We start from the raw sequence: 20,231 nt of genomic DNA, 5'->3' as shown, positions 1-20,231 counted from the left end.
GTAACAGTAAATCTTCTGTGCTCCTTTAAAAATACTATTATACTAGAACTTGACGCTAACATTCATGGTCTCCAGAAGATGAACCGTTGTAACATTAATTGCTGGTATGAGCTACATGAGCATAAAGTCAACACACCTTAACCACTTATTAGACTGGTTGATACCTCATAATACTTTAGTTTTACAATGCTTGGTGGATCTAAACCTGTAACTCCTCTGCTACATCCTCAAACATATACTGTACATATTATAATATAATTTCAAAACAATGAACTAAAGATGTCCACTCCACTGCCTTTAATAACATGTCATTATTAGTCTCATATTAATATTTGCTATCAAAACGAGCTACTGAAAACTTTGTTTATTCTGACCTGAGACCTAAACTTTTTCATAAATGAGTGGACACGGAACAGGATCTCGCTGCTTCCTTATTCAGTGTCACTTGTTAGCCAATCAAACACAGTCCTTCCTCTAACATTAGAGGACGTACAGAGGGGTTTTACACTCATTAAGTAATTTTGATCGAGATGGCATCGCTCATGTTTGCTTCATGTCTGACTTGTCTTTTGGTTTGGAACAAAGGTACGTTTGGGTTTAAATCCTAAGACTGTCATGTATAAACATTGTTGTTAAAGTAAACTGTCTTATAATAATCCTATATCAGTCTATCTGTATGTTCCTGTTTTCTTTTCAGCCTTGGCAACAGATTCTAATGTGTCTATTCGTCAAGACGGAGGTTTGATATTGGCTGATGCTGGTGGCACAGTGACTTTACGATGTTTCTATGAATGTAACACTCAAGCGGTGTTTCACTGGTATAAACAAACTTTAGGTCAGAAACCAAATCTGATTTCTACCTTCTTTGTAAGTGATACAACTGGCACCTTTCAAGGTGACTTCAAAAACAATTCACGATTTCTACTGGAAACTAAAAATGGTACTTACCACTTAACAATCTCAGATTTATGTATTTCAGACTCAGCTACTTATTTTTGTGCCAGTATCTTTACATACAAGTTTGAATTTGCTGAGGGCGTCACAGTCAGTGTTAAGGGTTCAGACTCCAACGTCCCAGCTCTTGTGCATCAGTCAGTGTTTGGGAGCATCCAGCCAGGAGGCTCTGTGACTCTGAACTGTTTAGTACAAACTGGGACCTGTGATGGACAACACAGTGTTTACTGGTTCAAAGACACTGGAGAAGCTCGTCCAGGAATTATTTACACCCACAGAGACAGAAATGATCAGTGTGAGAGGAAACCAGACACACAGACACACACCTGTGTCTACAACCTGCCTCTGGAAAGCCTGAATGCTTCTCATACTGGGACCTACTACTGCGCTGTCGCCTCATGTGGACACATTCTGTTTGGAAATGGGACCAAGCTGGACCTCAGGTGTAAGTACTTTATGATACTATGAATATAGCACTAATCCCACATATTAGTGTCTGTAGTTTCTCTCCCGTTTCCAAACAGAATGTGTTTGGAAACGGGACCACACTGGACTTTGAGGGTGAGTAACGTTGTAGTGGATGCTTCATAGACACATTATAGAGACACTAATTTATTGCCTGGCTCTCTGCAGATGTTGATGAGTCCTTCATGCTGGTGTGCGTCTTGAGTGGAGCCTCAGTGTTCACTACCCTCCTGGTGGTCTTCCTGGCTTACCCTGCTTATAGAACATATAAGGCAAATGGCTGCCAATGCACAGGTGGGCTGCAAATCTTCATACAGTAATTTACAGTTTGGGTTTGTGTTATGTTGTGTTGTGTTGAGAGGTAGTAATGTCAGAGCCCGGCCTCCAGAGGTGCTGGGGTTTTGTCTGGTGTGCGTTGTCAACAGCCATTCCCATATCATGTATTCAAGGACTGTAGGTTTGTTCCTATGTTTGTATCCTGTATATTTTGAAATATTGCAAGCCAGGTCAACCAGTTTAATTAGAATGTTGAATTTCTCATATGTACACAATCTTTCATTTGACTGTGGCACGGTTACAACTCATGTTTATGCAGGGTTTGGGATTAGAATGAAGCCAGTGGGGCTCTGCCTCTCCTCTGAACACCGATGTGATGACTGAGAAAGTTGTGCGAACTATAACCTCACACTTAGCTTCAACTGTATAACATGTTTGCATGTGGATACCTATAGTAGGTAACCTGTCACAAAGTTGTAAGTGTTGATTTAATTATAGTTTCTATTTCCTGTTTTGTTGTTACATTTAGTTTCTTGTGTACTTAAACAAGTATTTTTTATGTTTGCCACATGTAGACTTTAAAGAAAGATCTCAACCGTCTTCTGCCCCAAATGCAGAGGTGAGTATGGTCCTGTAATGTAACATATTTTTGAATAAATCACAGCTTAGAACAGAAAACATAATCCCCTAAGTGTTATTTATCTGAATGTATAATAGTAGTTAATGGCACTGTTACCTCAGCTGAAAGAACCTGTTTTGTGGGTGGTGTGTTCCTCCTACATCTTGGGTAATTGTTAGGTAATTAGATCCTAGGTGACGTCAAGCTGCCTATAAGTATGGATGTGACAGACGTGTTGGTAATGTATTAAACGTTCAAACAGTTCTGACAAATGTAGTGTTTATCTCATTGTTAGGTTTATGAAGATGCAGAGAACCTCAATTATGGTGCAATGAAGAGGAACCAGATGAGCAGATCAGCAAGACAGAGAGGTGACACATGGAGTGAATGTGTGTACTCTCATGTGAGGATGTAGGTTCCAGTCAACAGAACTTTTGGGTATCACTTCATAAACTGTACTGTACAAAGACCTACAAAGTTAAAATCCAGAAAACTGCATAAGTAAAAAAAAGATCTACATGTATTAATATCTACTAAGTATGAATCTACGCATGTTTGCTTCACACTTACCAATCAACGTAGAAATGAGCACAGGTGAATGCATAGCACACTCCTCCCATGACACGCCTCTATATAAATATGTTATATCATTTAAATATGGTCTGCGTCTGCGCAGTATAGAGTTGGATCATATGTCTACAGGTCCCACACAGCAGCAGAAATTAACAAAATAAAAGTGGTCTGACATTAAAGGTGGATGTGAAGCAAAAGCATCAAAGCGTCACCAAAAGAGGCTGAGGAGAAGGAGAAACAAACCTTATGACATTGTTTAGCAACTAATAGGAAGTTTTTACATCAAATCACCAACTTGTATTGACACTGAAAACAGGATGTACTTTGGGGGCGCATAGATTCTATGCACAACAGGAATTAATATTAAGACCATTAAATTATTTACTGACCAAGGAACCACCAATCTGGTTCCAGCTTCAAATTTGCCATGTTGTTTTTTAAAATGAATAGATTGTGCATTAAACCAGGCACCTCATCACAATGTTGCTGACTGTAGCTGCATTTGTGCATCACAGATTATTTGTACATTGATGAAATAAAAATGATTTCTGTTGACATGTGCCACTTCATCCTGTGACAGTGCTTTTATAGTGATGCGTGTCCAGTTCATGGGTCCGATCACGTCAGGTAAACCTGATCTGGCTGCAAACTGCGCTATAATGTTGCTGTGATCAACCGTTGTATGGGAACTTGATGCCACACAGCTGGCTCGGCTCAGGGTCCACTACTTGACTGGTCTGAAGCTCTGAATGCCCCCGTGGCTGAGATCCTAGTGCGGTGAGCAGCTGGATGTGGCTGGCTGCGTGGTTGTCGCTGTGTCGAGCTCCAACAACAGATGCCTCTAGCGGACTCTCCAACTTATGGAGCTAAACTGGGCCCATACTGTATGTCTTGAATGTAAATGATTTGAAACTAAAAGCTTAAAGTGTATGCAAAGATTATCCATTCAAATATATTTTCAGCTTTCATTTTTAGGTTTTCGAGTTTCAAATCTTATTGTTTAGCTTTCAACGCTTTTTTTCAGTTACAGTTCTTTTTTTCAGGTTCGGTCTGCATGGCGTGTGAGGGGGCGGAACTAACACAGAAGACCAAAACGTCTTGTGGACACGCTGCCTTTAGGAGCTGTGCCAACTGGGAGAATTACTATTGAAAGTTTTAAACTACCTACTTATGAAAAAGAGGAACAGAAAAAGAAATAATACCCTTTCAACATCTTTAAATCTCACATCACTATAAAAACTGTTTGCAAAGCCAATAATTCTCCAGCATAGTGTGTTTATAGTATCATGATTTTGTAATGTTGTACTTTCGCTCCGCCACAAATGTACAGTAAGTGAATGCAGCATTAGATACGCTCGGTGGTCGTACATGCGGTAGAACTTATTTTGCGCATCGTATAATAGTTTTTATCTGTCAAATCCACACGTTCCAAACAAACTGATACTTCTAACTAATATGACATGGCAAGGAGAGCCCCTGTACTGAATATCTGATTAGCTGTGATCGCGCTGACCCCTGGTCTGTCCGGCTGTGGCTGGTGGTAGTCGCATGGACACAGGCTCTCGAAGCATGTGTTTCACTGATTACTGCTTCCAGACAGCGTTTGATGCAGCACCGAATCAACCTGAGATGTTCACAGTATAATATATAAACAAGCTGACACTGGTGACCCGACTTGCCAGGAGCCACACTGGATGGGAACACTCAAACAAAGGGGCAATAGATCCATTGCATGGAAAATGTCTGCTCTGCCTCATCAACAATGTATGTTATCTAATTTTATTTTTGTCAGGGATCATAGTTGGTTCCCACTGCATATACATGTATAGGTCTGTGTACAGTTCAGTAGTTATGCCTAATAAACACGAGTGTAGCACAGTAAAATTACATGGAGCTGCTGCAGAGAGTGTAGGTGGTCTGTTTGACCGGTGGCTGAGGTCCCAGCAGATATAAATACAGTCACATGCAGCTATTGTTTCTCCTCCACACAACAGAGCTACATAGGTACACAAAGGTAAGCTTATGCGGTGTGTGGTTCGCATTAGACACACTGACTGGGTGCTGGTCCCACATTTTTATTTTTAAATCTTACTAAAGTGGGTTGTCTGAGTTGTTGTCACCTGCTGAGACAACAAGCTCATGCATTGTACAGATCTTTGTTGTTTTGTGGCTATTCTTCTAAAATATGCCACAGGCCCAGAGGTGTGAGCATCTTTATTTAGCTTCCTCTGGTCATATACTTCTGTTTGGACCCTCTGCTCTCTTTGCTGCTGCGGTTTCAAACAGGAACTATCTCTTTAAATGCAACTTGCACAAAGAAGCTGTAGCTGTAACACAAAGTTTAGCCCATTACATTACTCCAATCAATCAGCATTTTCCAAGGTATTAATAGATTGATATGATGTCCATGTTTCCCAGAGGATTAAACCCCATGACTCTGGTGATTGATTTAGTAACATTAAATCTTCTGTGCTCCTTTAAAAATACTATTATACTAGAACTTGACGCTAACATTCATGGTCTCCAGAAGATGAACCGTTGTAACATTAATTGCTGGTATGAGCTACATGAGCATAAAGTCAACACACCTTAACCACTTATTAGACTGGTTGATACCTCATAATACTTTAGTTTTACAATGCTTGGTGGATCTAAACCTGTAACTCCTCTGCTACATCCTCAAACATATACTGTACATATTATAATATAATTTCAAAACAATGAACTAAAGACGTCCACTCCACTGCCTTTAATAACATGTCATTATTAGTCTCATATTAATATTTGCTATCAAAACGAGCTACTGAAAACTTTGTTTATTCTGACCTGAGACCTAAACTTTTTCATAACTGAGTGGACACGGAACAGGATCTCGCTGCTTCCTTATTCAGTGTCACTTGTTAGCCAATCAAACACAGTCCTTCCTCTAACATTAGAGGACGTACAGAGGGGTTTTACACTCATTAAGTAATTTTGATCGAGATGGCATCGCTCATGTTTGCTTCATGTCTGACTTGTCTTTTGGTTTGGAACAAAGGTACGTTTGGGTTTAAATCCTAAGACTGTCATGTATAAACATTGTTGTTAAAGTAAACTGTCTTATAATAATCCTATATCAGTCTATCTGTATGTTCCTGTTTTCTTTTCAGCCTTGGCAACAGATCCTAAAGTGTCTATTCGTCAAGACGGAGGTTTGATATTGGCTGATGCTGGTGGCACAGTGACTTTACGATGTTTCTATGAATGTAACACTCAAGCGATGTTTCACTGGTATAAACAAACTTTAGGTCAGAAACCAAATCTGATTTCTACCTTCTTTGTAAGTGATACAACTGGCACCTTTCAAGGTGACTTCAAAAACAATTCACGATTTCTACTGGAAACTAAAAATGGTACTTACCACTTAACAATCTCAGATTTATGTATTTCAGACTCAGCTACTTATTTTTGTGCCAGTATCTTTAAATACAACTTTGAATTTGCTGAGGGCGTCACAGTCAGTGTTAAGGGTTCAGACTCCAACATCCCGGCTCTGGTGCATCAGTCGGTGTCTGGGAGCATCCAGCCAGGAGGCTCTGTGACTCTGAACTGTTTAGTACAAACTGGGACCTGTGATGGACAACACAGCGTTTACTGGTTCAAAGACTCTGAAGAAGCTTGTCCAGGAATTATTTACACCCACGGAGACAGAAATGATCAGTGTGAGAGGAAACCAGACACACGGACACACACCTGTGTCTACAACCTGCCTCTGGAAAGCCTTAATGCTTCTCATGCTGGGACCTACTACTGCGCTGTCGCCTCATGTGGACACATTCTGTTTGGAAATGGGACCAATCTGGACCTCAGGTGTAAGTACTCTATGATACTATGATTATAGCACTAATCCCACATATTAGTGTCTGTAGTTTCCTTCTTGTCTATGTCAGCAGATGCAGTCTCTCCTGTCCTAGTGTATTTCTTGGGTGGGGCTTTGGTGTTGACCACCACCCTGACTGGGTTACTAACAGTATTAGTGTACAGACTTCATAAAGCGAAGAGCTGCAAATATACAGGTAGGTTCAATTGGTGCATCTGACATCTTAACTTGTGACAAGAGCTTTAAAGTAAATGAGTCTTTTCTGCTTTACCTCCAGATTCTCAAGCTTCTTCCACAGTAAATGCAGAGGTGAACATTTTCCGCTCAGTGGTCTTTCTTCAGTTACAGTTTAGGTGTTCTGTAGCACATACAGTATTGGTGTGTTAAGGATACTTCTAATGCATTTAATGTCCTTTATTGTCATTTTACATCTGTCTGTTTTTAGGGTGATCAAGATGCAGAGAACCTCCATTATGCTGCTTTAAGGACACAAAGGTTCAGAGTGACCAGAAACCAGACGAATGAAGCTGACTGTGTGTATTCCACTGTCAAACTGTAGAATTGATCATTATATATTTTGTATGTATTTCACATACTGTAGTATACTGTATCTTTAGACCACTTTACATTACGTATATTTCTTTATAATTTTATGTGTAATTTCCAGTTTCTGTAACGGAAAAGCTCAATCACTTGACTCATTGTGGGTTGAAAGGAACTACTTGAAGAAGAATATGCAGAGGAGAGAGGATTTAACATATCAGCACTGTCACCTCTGACCCTCAGTGCTGCACTGCTGAACGCATTGATGGGTGTTGTATGTATACATCAAAAACACCCAGTGTTCTGGTACCTGCACCTGTTGCAGATGACGCTACAACCACTGTGAGGTCTTTTTATAGTTCTCTTTGCGGTCTGCAATCAAAAGATGAGTAGTCCGCGCTTCTTTGGGGGTCTTTGTGCATGTGGTTTAACTTTTTTCTTCTCTTTTGAACTAAAATGACAATCCAACAATCTTTTTTTATTAGTATTATTATTTGACTGCTGTTAAAATTTACCACCAATGTACGTTGTGAATGAAGAAGTCATGAAGTAAACCCTGATATTTGCAGCAGGATTAAAAAGTGTTTGCTCTTTTAGATCTTTTTTAGGAGAGTGAAGACACATGTCAACTTGCTAAAGCAGGTGAACTCTGATCAGGTAGTTCTCATGGAAAATCTTGTTCATTAAAAAGGTATCAAATAACATCCAGTCATCATGTATTGGCTCATGTTTCCGCCATACTTCACACAGCAAGAGTTGTATTGTGTGGACTAATAGCAGTTTGACTCCACAGTTCAGTACTGCATAGCGTAGTACACTTTCTTTAAAATGTGATGAAAAAAAGGCTAATTTACTTCTAACAGATCTTAGGAGACGTTTCTAGAATAGTTGACAAGCGTGTGGTCTACACAACATTGTCCACACTGTTAAATACGGTGATTTGTATTTTTCAGTGATTTGAGACATCTTAGCTCTGTGAGGACACCTTGTGTGCCTCTGATCACTTTTTTTCGGAAAGAAGCAGCATACGTCGCAGTGAGCATGTGATGAATGTTGCCTGACTGGCCAATGAAAAGCAGTCTAGTCTCTTGAGAGCAAAGAAAGAATCTAGGTCCTTTTCATTCAAAGGGACGATTTCAACATGATGACACATTTAAAGTCTGTCTTCTACCTGATATGTTTGTTCTCGTGGAAAATGGGTAAGTTTTAATAGAGGCATTTATAATTTGTGTACTGTCAGCGCTGAAGTGCCGTTGCGACCTTTTTGTGTAACTTTACACTGATCTATTGTAGTTTGTGACATTCTTTGTCTCATTTCATTACAGCACACATGAACGATTTGAAACAGACCACTAGTGTGAATCAGCAGGGCGGTTTCATTTCAGTTAATCCTGGGGACACAGTGACTTTGAAATGTTTCTTCAACGGTGATGCTGCAAAATATTTTTGGTACAAGCAAAAATTGGGAGAGAAGCTGCAGCTTGTCTCCACTACATATAAGTTTGATAAAAATGGCACTTTTCAAAATGAGTTCAAAGGTGATCCACGTTTCACACTGGATATCCAGAGTGATACAAATCACTTGAACATAAGAGATATCAAAATATCAGACTCAGGCACTTACTACTGTGCAAGTGGTTATTCGTTCATGTTTGAATTTGGAGACGGCGTCACAGTCAGTGTTAAGGGTTCAGACTCCAACGTCCCAGCTCTGGTGCATCAGTCAGTGTCTGGGAGCATCCAGCCAGGAGGCTCTGTGTCTCTGAACTGTACGGTACAAACTGCGACCTGTGATGGACAACACAGTGTTTACTGGTTCAAAGACTCTGGAGAAGCTCATCCAGGAATCATTTACACCCACGGAGAGAGAAATGATCAGTGTGAGAGGAAACCAGACACACGGACACACACCTGTGTCTATAACGTACAGATAAAGCATGTGGATCGTTCTCATGCTGGGACCTACTACTGCGCTGTCGCCTCATGTGGACACATTCTGTTTGGAAATGGGACCAAACTGGACTTTGAGGGTGAGTACAGTTCTACCAAAGTTTGTTTGATGTATTAAAAGTGAATGTTACTTGCTTAGAAATTCAACATGAAGCCAGGGAAAACTCATGGCCACCGTTTCTCCTAATTTCTAAATTTTCAGGCCAGATAAACTCGTCTCTCTTGGTATATGTCTTGAGTGGAGCTGTGGCATTCACCACCATCCTGTGTGTGTTACTGTCTTTCCAAATATGCAAGATGATCAAGGGAAATTGCAAATGTTCAGGTAATTTGTAGTATTTATGTTGAAGTATATATTGTACATATATACATACATTGTACACTAAATTTCGCTTTTCCATAAAATGTGGCATTTTCTTATTTACAGCTCCCTCAACAACAAATGTGGAGGTGAGTCATATTACCTTATTTGATACGTCATTAATCTGTAGAAATGTGTTGTAATGTGGCCAGTTTATGTGATGCTCTACGTAATTGTTCCAGGACTCCAACGACAACCTTCATTATGTTGCTTTACACGTTAACCAGGCAAACAGATCAAGACGACAGAGGAATGAAGTCTTTAGTGAATGTGTTTACTCTGGTGTAAAGTTGTAGACCACAGTAAATAAACTATGTTAAAGTTGTACTTTTAGTACTTTTGCTCTAATCACTTTTTCCACATTTGCCTCTGTAAGTGTAACTTGTAGCTTACGTACGTGGTTCTTTTGTTGGATTCACCATCATCATGTCTTTAAGGGGCAAGTTTAGATTTTTATAATAGTTAGTTGTTTTGTGTAATTACTCACTGATAAACCCGCTCTAATCAGGGATCATTTAATAGTCTGAAGTCTTTGCCGGTTTTCAATTCTTTATGGGTCTTATTCATTGATGTTCTGCAGTGTAAAAAGCATCTGACTGCAGTATGCGTGGTCCCTTTTACTACCCATGGTGGTCCAGCCTGGAGCTCCCTAAATACAAAAGTCATTTTTAATGTATCTTATTAAATTTTATTGTTATTATTTTTATATTATTAAACATTATTTTTTAATATTACTCATCATCCCACCTTCAGTAACAGTGGGATGATGACAGGCAACCCTTGGTGATAGGGAACAACCTGCTGCAATAAATCCATATTTATTACCACTTCTGGTATTGTCTGTTAAATGCAGCTTTCTTTTTCTTATTGTGTCTCCTTACTGGCTCTTTTACCCTGTGCAAAGTAACTTTATTTGTGTGCTGTGTTGCGGTACATTGGATGCATGAGAAGTCTGTCTAAGGCTTGGGGTGCACAGTTCTGCTGCAGGTGGTCTCTGGTGCAGACTCCACCAAATGCCAGCCTCATGTTGGAGGCCCAATGTGGTGCCAGGGGTTATGGTCAGACCGCTGGGATGGGCTTCACTTTGCTCTGAGGGGGTTGGGAGGTTGTTGTTGTTCTCACCCTTCTCCTGGTAGTCTCGGTGGACTCGGGTTCCATGCTCTAAGGCTGACTCACTGGGGGGAGAATTTGGGGATCCTCAGGTTCTTCTTGGGTCAGCAGGCATTCAACCAATAGTGCCTCGATCTTACCCCAGGTGTTGTCTCTGTGGCTTCTGTCGCTCTGCCAGGGAGGTTCTGTGTGGGCAACTCGGTCCACGGCGCCTGCACTCCCGAAATGGATGCAGAGTACAGAGGACTCACTCAGAACTTTGTGGACTGGTGCCAGCGGAACCACCTCTTGATCAATGCAGGGAAAACTAAAGAGATGGTGGTTGATTTTTGCAGACGGCAGCCTGGTGTCATCCCACCGATGCACATCCAGGAGAGGGACATTGAGAGAGTGGACTCTTACAAGTACCTGGGTGTGCATCTGAACAATAAGACTTACAACACAGATGCACTGTACAGGAAGGGTCAGAAAGGCTCTACTTGCTGAGGAGACTGCAGTCTTTTGGAGCGAGGGGGCCACTCCTGAAGACCTTCTATGACTCTGTGGTGGCATCAGCCATCCTGTACGGTGTGGTCTGCTGGAGCAGCAGCATCACAGTGAGGGACAGAAGGAGACTGGACAGGGTCATCAAGAAGTCCAGCACTGTCCTGGGCTGCACTCTGGACACGGTGCAGCAGGTGGGTGAGAAAAGGGTCCTGGCTAAACTGACATCCATCCTGAACCAGGACTCTTACCCACTGGAGGACGAGCCGCTTTGGATGTTATCACGCCATTCAATGGTTATTATCAGTGGTTATTAGCCCATACGTGAGCCAGTAGGTGCCCACCTACCTACTGGCAGTGGTGAATAGGTGCACTAGGTCGCCCTCATAGATCCGTAAGGTAGATCACGGCTCGGATGATTTAACCAGCAGTAGTGGCGCTGTTGAGCGGTTGTTGTTGAGACGGGTAAATTGAAGTTTTTGATTTATTAGCGAGCATAACTTAGTAAGTTGCTAGCTGTATTGTGTTAGCTAACCGTAACCTGAACCCCCAACCCGTTATCTAACCCTAACCCTAACCCTTACCACAATAACGTCCGAAGCCGCTGAACGTAGCAACTTAGCTAGCTGCTAGCTGTTAGCGAGTAGGTAGAGCAGCACCTACTGGCCCATAGGAACAGGCTGATAAGTTCTGATCAGCCACCCTCAACCCTCGCTGTGTGAAAGAGAGATATCCCAGATCTTGCCTGCCTGCTGCTGTAAGACTCTTCAACCAGATCTGCTAACTACATTTGCCCTGTTCGTTGATGTGTGCTTGTTTATGGGTGTGTGCTTCATTTACATTAAGGTTGTGTGACCTATTTACTGTATAGATGTATGTTTGTGTAGTTTCTCTGTTTTGTTTTTGCTTTCCTCTTGCTGTTGTAAGGTGCAATTTCCCTGCTGTGGGACTAATAAAGGTATTCCTATTCTTATTTTAATTTTTAATGTTTGATTATAATTGTTGTGGTCTCCTATTATTTGTTGATTTATTTATTTTCAGCCACCAACTCTGAGGCTAACATCAGATATATGCAAAAAGGACAATTAGACAAAAATAATTAACCTATGGACCTGTGGACCTATATGGAAAATCCAGGCTAAGAGAGGTAGGCGCCATAGAATTCTTCAGCAATATTGGATGTTTTACATTAGCTTGCTCTGCACATTTTGATATGGTTGACTTTAGGTATGATTTTGCCTTCATCCCAGGTCTTGCTTTGGTTTTCTTTTGCTACAACCTCTACACCAGTTTGTACAGTAGACATGACTGCACTTTCACCTAAATGTATCAGAAAGCAAAGTAAAGACAGTAACAAAGAGTTCCCAATCATGCAGTAAGGACCACCGTTTGTACTCAACTACATTTGCTGAATATCGCCTTAACTAATGCCCCTGTTATTATTAATATGCTCCATATATCATATTGCAAGGTCATTTGTTTCTCTACATTAGAAAATATGTTGCCAAAGATATTTCCACCGTGGGAATGTCTTAGAAAGCAAACAACACTATAGGTTGCACTGAACATGTGATGTTTCCTAACTAGGATGTACAAAGACGTGTCATATCAGCTCAACCAATCACAGACAGCCTCATCTCTGCAGAGACCAAAAGCATTGAGTCCCTTTTCATTCAAGGTAAGAATTCAAACAAGATGTCATCTCTGAAGTTTGTCCTGTGTCTGAGTTGTCTGTTCATGGGGAAAAACGGTGAGTTGTGTTTTGTGGGACTTCACTAAAAAGCTTCCTTTTTCATTACCTTTTATGTTTTTCTTTACAGACTGAATATAAGTGTTTGTGTGTTTGCTTTTGTTCTCAGCTCAGAAGGTTGATCAGAGTTCCCCATCATTGCTCTCTCAGATGAAAGGATTATTGCCAGTAAATATCGGAGACAATGTGACCCTACGGTGTTCCTATAAAGGCGATGACTCAGCATGGCTTTTCTGGTATAAGCAAATTCTGGGAGAGAAACCGAAGCTCATCTCTAGTTTTTATATGTATGATCCAAAAATTACATTTCATAATGAATTTAAGGAAAATAAACGCTTTAAATTAGAGAGTAAAGAAGGCAAAAATGATTTACATATTTTGCACTTGAACGTCTCAGACTCAGCTACATATTATTGTGCGAGCAGCTATACTTTTGTCTTGAGTTTTGCAGAGGGAATTATTCTCAGTGTAAGAGACTCAGACTCCAACGTCCCAGCTCTGGTGCATCAGTCAGTGTCTGGGAGCATCCAGCTAGGAGGCTCTGTGACTCTGAACTGTACAGTACAAACTGGGACCTGTGATGGACAACACAGTGTTTACTGGTTCAAAGACTCTGGAGAAGCTCGTCCAGGAATTATTTACACCCACGGAGACAGAAATGATCAGTGTGAGAGGAATCCAGACACACAGACACACACCTGTGTCTACAACCTGCCTCTAAAAAGCCTGAATGCTTCTCATACTGGGACCTACTACTGTGCTGTCGCCTCATGTGGACACATTCTGTTTGGAAACGGGACCAAACTGGTTTTTGAGCGTGAGTAAATGTCTACCAAAGTTCAAATTCTGAATAAAGCCAGGGAATACTCATGGCCACTCATGGTTTCACCTCATTTCTAAACTTTCAGGCCAGATAAACTCGTCTCTCTTGGTATATGTCTTGAGTGGAGCTGTGGCATTCACCACCATCCTGTGTGTGTTACTGTCTTTCCTAATATGCAAGATGATCAAGGGAAATTGCAAATGTTCAGGTAATTTGTAGTATTTATGTTGAAGTATATATTGTACATACACTAAATTTGGCTTTTCCATAAAATGTGGCATTTTCTTATTTACAGCTCCCTCAACAACAAATGTGGAGGTGAGTCTTATTCTCTTATTAAATATGTCATTATTCTTTAGAAATGTGTTGAAATGTGGCCAGTTTATGTGATGCTCTACGTAATTGTTCCAGGACTCCAACGACAACCTTCATTATGCTGCATTACATGTTAACCAGGCAAACAGATCAAGACGACTGAGGAATGAAGTCTTAAGTGAATGTGTTTACTCTGGTGTAAAGTTGTAGACCACAGTAAATAAACTATGTTAAAGTTGTACTTTTAGTACTTTTGCTCTAATCACTTTTTCCACATTTTTAATAAGACAATGTGTCTTATTAATTATTATTATTATTATTATTATTATTATTATTATTACTATTTTATTATTATTCATAATCCCACCTTCAGTGACGTGGGATGATGACAGGCAACAACCTGCTTCAATAAATGCCCCTTTTACGTGTTGGGCTCCCTATGGACTCGGGCTCCATTGTCTCGCTTTCACTGGGGGGGAATTTGGGGAGCCTCACGCTCTCCCCAAGTCAGCAGGCATTAACCCAACAGTGGCCCGATCTGACCCCAGGTTTTGTCTCTGTGACCTCTGCTACTCTGCCTGGAAGGTTATGTGTGGGCAACTCGGTCCACGGCCCCTGAACTATTAGTAGACTCCCTGGCTTCTAGTTTCCTTCTTACCACTCTCTGTACTGGTTGTAGAGGCAGGGCTCTGCTCACCACCCTGGCTTTAGCAAGTGGCTCTGTTCATGCACCAGTGACATTCTTACCCTTTTGTTTTACACTGTAATTGTACAGTTGTGGTGGAAATTTCCCATAAAGAGGCAGATGAGAGAGTTGTCTTTTGTGAGATTTATTATAAAAATTAAGGAAAATAAAATTAATGAGGAAAGCAAATCAAAAGCATGGATGTTGATCGTGCACATCAACAAACCAAAAACCAGCTGGGGAGATCAGTGCACACACCACGAAGGTGTGATGCAAAGAGCCCACGATCCTCAAGTTGCTTCTGCCTTTTAACCCCTTTCTCTGGCTGCGGTGGAATGTCTGCAGCAATGGAGTTGTTTGTGCCACCTTATTTCATCGTGAGTAAGAATGTTTACGTTCTCACTTCTGCATCGTCATGTCTTGTTATCCAAAGGAAGGAACACCGAACTTCCAAGACAAGATGCATTCGCTTTAACAGCCTTGGGTCTGGTGGGGAGTCAGATAGGATGGAGCCAGAGTCCGTGTGTAAAAGACAAACATATATCATAAACTATTAGTCAGTCAAATGGAACATCAGATGTTTGGACTTGATGTACGACAGGGCACAAGAGATTAGTTGTTTGTGTAAGAATTTTCAGTATTGCACCTAACCAGCACATGACGACTGTGTTGGATAAGAAATAGCACAAAGGCACAATTTTTCCATTACACAGTCCACTAACTATGTAGTGGGACACTGCACCAGCACATCTTAAACTTAGCTGTACAGGTATGTACTGCTGTCATTTACTATTATAACTAATGTTTGATTATTATGATTGTGGTTTAATATTGTATGTATTTTATTTTTTTCAGCCACCAACTCTGAGGCTGACTTCAGAAATATGCAAAAAGGACAATTAGACAAGAGTCAATGATCAGGAAAGGTATATATTGTTTATATACTTTTCTCGATAAAGCAAAACTGTCCATCACATTACAAGATTCTGGACAGGACAAAAATAAATATAAGATCCAGTATTGCATCATATATTGTAGCGGAGATAATCCAGTAATTTTCCAAAATAAAATATCGTTCAGACTGACAGAAATAATTTATGTATATTGGTATATAATATATGTATTCTTTCTGTGTGGCCTCGTACCAATGAATTGGTACCGGTCCACAGTCCTGAGGGTCGCGAACCACAGATCTGAGGAACCGTGCAGCCAGATACAGTAGATTGAAATGCCAGGCTAAGAGAGATAGGTCCCATAGATTTTTTCAGCAATGTTGGACGTTTTACATTAGCTTGTTCTGCACATTTTGATATGATTGACTCCAGTGCTTCCCCTACCATTATATTGGGGGGCAGCCCCCCAACGGCACTCGCGCCCCCCGTTTTTTTCTCTTATTACACTAAACAGACTTATGTTTTTTATACGATATGTAATTTCTGTCTCCACGTATGCACGTTTACAATTGTCCTACGTATCGCACATGGCGTAGTTCCTCCCCAATGCGTGCACACACAGACACGTGCACGCACACACACACCAGCCGGCAGAGACTGTGCGTCGAAGCCAGTGTAGCTCTCCTAATCCGAGTTAAAGTAAAGAAAAGGGCCCACGTGCTGCAGGTCCTAGACAACACCGAATGACTCTCAGAGGGCAATTGTTAAACTTTTTAAAAAAATATTTCTGATGGTTAGTGTTTAGTTCAGTGTACAGTTTTTACGTTATTGTACAGTAATTGTTCAGACGTTATAATATATTGTTATACTGTAATTAAAAGAAACATAAACACTATGAGTAGCAAGTGTTTGTGTTAGTGTGTTGCCGCAAACTCTAACCCTAACCCACCCATACCCCCTAACCCCCCAAAGTCATGATCCTAGGGGAAACACTTTAGATCATAGTAAAGATATTCCATTAACTCACTCAAACACATTAAGAGTTAAGAGCATTCTACCTTTACACCAGGTCTTGCTTTGTTTTTCTTTTGCTTTAGTAGTTGGTAAGGCTTTGAACAAGTTGTACAGTAGAGGTGATAGCACTCTCTCCTAAATGCATCAGAAAGCAAACTAAAGACTATAACAAAGGTTCCCCAGCATGCAGTAAGGACCACCAAGTGTTCACATTGAACCCTTTATTGAACCCTTTAAAACAAAAGCTGTCCTCAAAAACAAATCCAAATTATAGAAAAATCCTTGGTAAATATCGCAAGTACAGCAGACAGACTAATGTCTCAGCATGATAATGTTCAAACTAATGCCTCTGTTATTATTATTGTGCTCCATAGATCATGTTGCAAGGTCATTTGTTTCTCCACATTAGAAAATATGTTGCCAAAGATATTTTCACCGTGGGAATGTCTCAGAAAGCAAACAACACTATAGGTTGCACTGAACATGTGATGTTTCCTAACTAGGATGTACAAAGACGTGTCATATCAGCTCACCCAATCACAGACAGCCTCATCTCTGCAGAGACCAAAAGCATTGAGTCCCTTTTCATTCAAGGTAAGAATTCAAACAAGATGTCATCTCTGAAGTTTGTCTTGTGTCTGACTTGTCTGTTCATGGGGAAACACGGTGAGTTGTGTTTTGTGGCTCTACTTTTTTATACCTAAATAAGACTTGACTAAAAAGTGTCTTATTTCATTACCTTTTATGTTTTTCTTTTCAGACTGAATATAAGTGTTTGTGTGTTTGCTTTTGTTCTCAGCTCAGAAGGTTGATCTGAGTTCCCCATCATTGCTCTCGCAGATGAAAGGATTATTGCCACTAAATATTGGAGACAATGTGACTCTACAGTGTTCCTATGAAAGTGATGACTCAGCATGGTTTTTCTGGTATAAGCAAATTCTGGGAGAGAAACCGAAGCTCATCTCTAGTTTCTATGTGTATGATACAAAAATTACATTTCATAATGAATTCCAGGACAATAAACACTTTAAATTGGAGACTAAAGAAGGCAAAAATGATTTACATATTTTTCACTTGACCGTCTCAGACTCAGCTACATATTATTGTGCGAGCAGCTATACTTTTGTCTTGAGTTTTGCAGAGGGAATTATTCTCAGTGTAAGAGACTCAGACTCCAACGTCCCAGCTCTGGTGCATCAGTCAGTGTCTGGGAGCATCCAGCCAGGAGGCTCTGTGACTCTGAACTGTACAGTACAAACTGGGACCTGTGATGGACAACACAGCGTTTACTGGTTCAAAGACTCTGGAGAAGCTCGTCCAGGAGTCATTTATACCAACGGAGACAGAAACGATCAGTGTGAGAGGAATCCAGACACACAGACACACACCTGTGTCTACAACCTGCCTCTGGAAAGCCTGAATGCTTCTCATGCTGGGACCTACTACTGTGCTGTCGCCTCATGTGGACAAATAGTGTTTGGTAAAGGAACTGACATTCACATTAAGCGTGAGTTACATTGATGTAATAATATAATCAAATACATTATCATATATAACTTTTTGGTCAAGCTTTTTGTGAATATACAGTACAAGCTGAAAAGTCTCTTTTTAATGAACGCAGATGATGTGAACACTTCCAGCTCTCTTGTGTATTACTTAAGTGGAGCTTTGATATTCACCATCCTTATGGTTGTTTCATTGGGTCTCTCTGCGTACAACCTGTCAAGGAGAAACAACTGCCACGGTACAGGTGAGTTGTACTTCCCTTGAATTCAATTTTTACAGTGACTTCTAAATGCATTAACTTCAGAATGTTTTCAAAACGTATGTGTTTTGGCACATTTTACTACAATGAATCAGCAAAACAAAGTCTTAATTATAAACAACACTTTGAAATATTAAAGTTGAACTTTATTTAAGTTTTTTAATAGTTCTAGATCCCTTTACAGTACTTATAAAGCATGTGTTTTCAGTATGTGACCATTATTCTACTACTACCACTATTTTCCATTTTACAACTAGAGCAAAAAGCAAGGTCAGCTCCTGTTCCAGCGAATCCACAGGTGACTACTCTTTTAGCAAACCAGTAATTATGAAGCTGAGATCATGTGCTCATTCATTTCTGCATATGTTCCTTCCAGGGATGTGAAGAGGTGAACAGCCTCCATTATGCTGCTTTAGGTGTTAACAGCTCCAACAGATCAAGAAAACAGAAAAGCTCCACGCAGACTGAGTGTGTCTACTCCGGTGTGAAGTAGTAGAAATCAGAACAGAGCTCATGTCACAGTCCTTGTTAATGTTGTTCTACCTGTATAATCAAGCTTTTAGTCATCATTGCCAAGCAGTTTATTGTCGACCCATACTGATAAACGCTCAAAGCCTGTCTGGCCATTCAAATATTTTAAATAAAACAATCTAAATCTTCAATTGATGTGTTGTCTTATTAGAGTTAATTAGACCAACACGCTCTAAAATTCCATCACCCCCCCCACATCCTTCAAATGGTAATTGGGACTTTGATAGAGAATGTAAGTTGAAGCAATTGTTTTATAGAGAGCTCAACCACATTAGACAGACGCCAAAGTGCTGATAACAGCGTCAGATGTCCCTCCATCAAATTTGTCTCAGCAAAACGCAACAGGATTTTTTTTCGGCATGTTTGCATTAATTGCTACAAACAGACCATAAAATGACATCAGGCTGCTCGTCCCCTCTACCTCTGTCACTCGCAAGCACTCTGTTTGTCCTGCTCCGTTTAAGTATACAAACACGTGACTGGTAAATGCACTGTAATAGTGTTTATCTGTGTGTTTGGCATCAGATATGGATAATTTGGTTTCTCGATATATTGTTTACTGTTTATAATATATGAAGTAGAATCACCACAGTTTAATGTAAACAGGCCCACTGGGTGGATGGAGTAAGTGTGTGGGTATATATAGTATTCACAGTACCTGCATACAGTACATTAATGGGGCATTAAGATAAGAAGAAAAACCTTTAATAGTCCCACCGTGTGAAAATTGCTTCACACAACAGCAAAGTACAGAGCAGAGAATACAGCAACAGAATATAAGACAGTTTGTGTTGGCACAGTACAATGTAGGACAGTACAGCGGTAGGGTGAATATGAGGTCATTGGAAGGGTTATTGCACAGTGTTTAAATATAAATACATTTGCAATTTGCACATTGTGTAAATATATAAGAAATACAAAAAAAATATATAATAATGCACAGCTTTCACAAATATTGTACAGAGGAGATTACTACATAACCACTGACGTAGTGGCAGTTAACTGGAGGATATGTGCAGTAGACTTGATTTTTCTGGAGATAAATGTGACCATGACCTACTTCTGTGCCGCCACCTTGTCTTGACATTTGGACTGAAGACCAAGATAAGCCTTCACAAGTGCAGAAACTCGAGGCTGGAGTATTTGTTGAAATAGTCGCCAATTTTTAACTGAAAGCATAGCAGAAGTGCCACGCTGCAGAGGAACAGGAGCAGACGTGTGGACTACAGTGCAGTGCATGTGTGTTCACAGACGTGACAGCC

General features: G+C 40.4%; 5 protein-coding genes across 8 annotated transcripts; all 5 read left to right on the top strand.

Annotated features, from left to right (window-relative positions):
- Positions 1-530: 530 nt before the first annotated feature.
- Positions 531-3,537, top strand: LOC114866737 (uncharacterized). Its single transcript, XM_055502395.1, has 7 exons — positions 531-585; positions 698-818; positions 1,005-1,247; positions 1,457-1,515; positions 1,588-1,713; positions 2,271-2,314; positions 2,610-3,537. Exons 1-7 carry the CDS (start codon positions 531-533, stop codon positions 2,727-2,729), a joined length of 768 nt encoding a protein of 255 aa, XP_055358370.1. The 3' UTR covers positions 2,730-3,537.
- Positions 3,538-5,705: 2,168 nt separating this feature from the next.
- On the top strand, positions 5,706-7,993 carry LOC114844155 (uncharacterized). 2 transcript variants are annotated; one of them, XM_055504563.1, is made up of 5 exons: positions 5,706-5,924; positions 6,037-6,738; positions 6,820-6,942; positions 7,024-7,055; positions 7,192-7,993. In XM_055504563.1, the coding sequence occupies exons 1-5, from the start codon at positions 5,870-5,872 to the stop codon at positions 7,303-7,305; spliced, it is 1,026 nt and encodes a 341-aa protein (XP_055360538.1). In that variant the 5' UTR covers positions 5,706-5,869; the 3' UTR covers positions 7,306-7,993. The 2 variants fall into 2 exon arrangements, with proteins under 2 accessions (XP_055360538.1, XP_055360537.1); XM_055504562.1 differs by having other exon boundaries at positions 6,817-6,942.
- A 148-nt stretch (positions 7,994-8,141) lies between these two features.
- On the top strand, positions 8,142-9,927 carry LOC114844146 (uncharacterized). The gene is made up of 5 exons (XM_029131263.3): positions 8,142-8,488; positions 8,615-9,319; positions 9,442-9,564; positions 9,667-9,689; positions 9,783-9,927. Exons 1-5 carry the CDS (start codon positions 8,431-8,433, stop codon positions 9,894-9,896), a joined length of 1,023 nt encoding a protein of 340 aa, XP_028987096.1. The 5' UTR covers positions 8,142-8,430; the 3' UTR covers positions 9,897-9,927.
- A 143-nt stretch (positions 9,928-10,070) lies between these two features.
- On the top strand, positions 10,071-14,404 carry LOC114866732 (uncharacterized). The gene is made up of 5 exons (XM_029168841.3): positions 10,071-12,943; positions 13,053-13,760; positions 13,852-13,974; positions 14,062-14,084; positions 14,178-14,404. Exons 1-5 carry the CDS (start codon positions 12,889-12,891, stop codon positions 14,289-14,291), a joined length of 1,023 nt encoding a protein of 340 aa, XP_029024674.1. The 5' UTR covers positions 10,071-12,888; the 3' UTR covers positions 14,292-14,404.
- Positions 14,405-17,041: 2,637 nt separating this feature from the next.
- Positions 17,042-19,100, top strand: LOC114844111 (uncharacterized). 3 transcript variants are annotated; one of them, XM_029131205.3, is made up of 5 exons: positions 17,042-17,339; positions 17,473-18,180; positions 18,295-18,423; positions 18,696-18,736; positions 18,815-19,100. In XM_029131205.3, exons 1-5 carry the CDS (start codon positions 17,285-17,287, stop codon positions 18,929-18,931), a joined length of 1,050 nt encoding a protein of 349 aa, XP_028987038.1. In that variant the 5' UTR covers positions 17,042-17,284; the 3' UTR covers positions 18,932-19,100. The 3 variants fall into 3 exon arrangements, with proteins under 3 accessions (XP_028987038.1, XP_055360526.1, XP_055360520.1); XM_055504551.1 differs by having other exon boundaries at positions 17,043-17,267; XM_055504545.1 differs by having other exon boundaries at positions 17,274-17,339; positions 17,434-18,180.
- Positions 19,101-20,231: the final 1,131 nt, after the last annotated feature.

This window comes from Betta splendens, chromosome 2 (assembly GCF_900634795.4).
Source record: "Betta splendens chromosome 2, fBetSpl5.4, whole genome shotgun sequence".
NCBI lineage: Eukaryota > Metazoa > Chordata > Actinopteri > Anabantiformes > Osphronemidae > Betta > Betta splendens.
The sequence above is the reverse complement of the archived record's forward strand: the minus strand, read 5'-3'. Positions and strand labels throughout refer to the sequence as shown.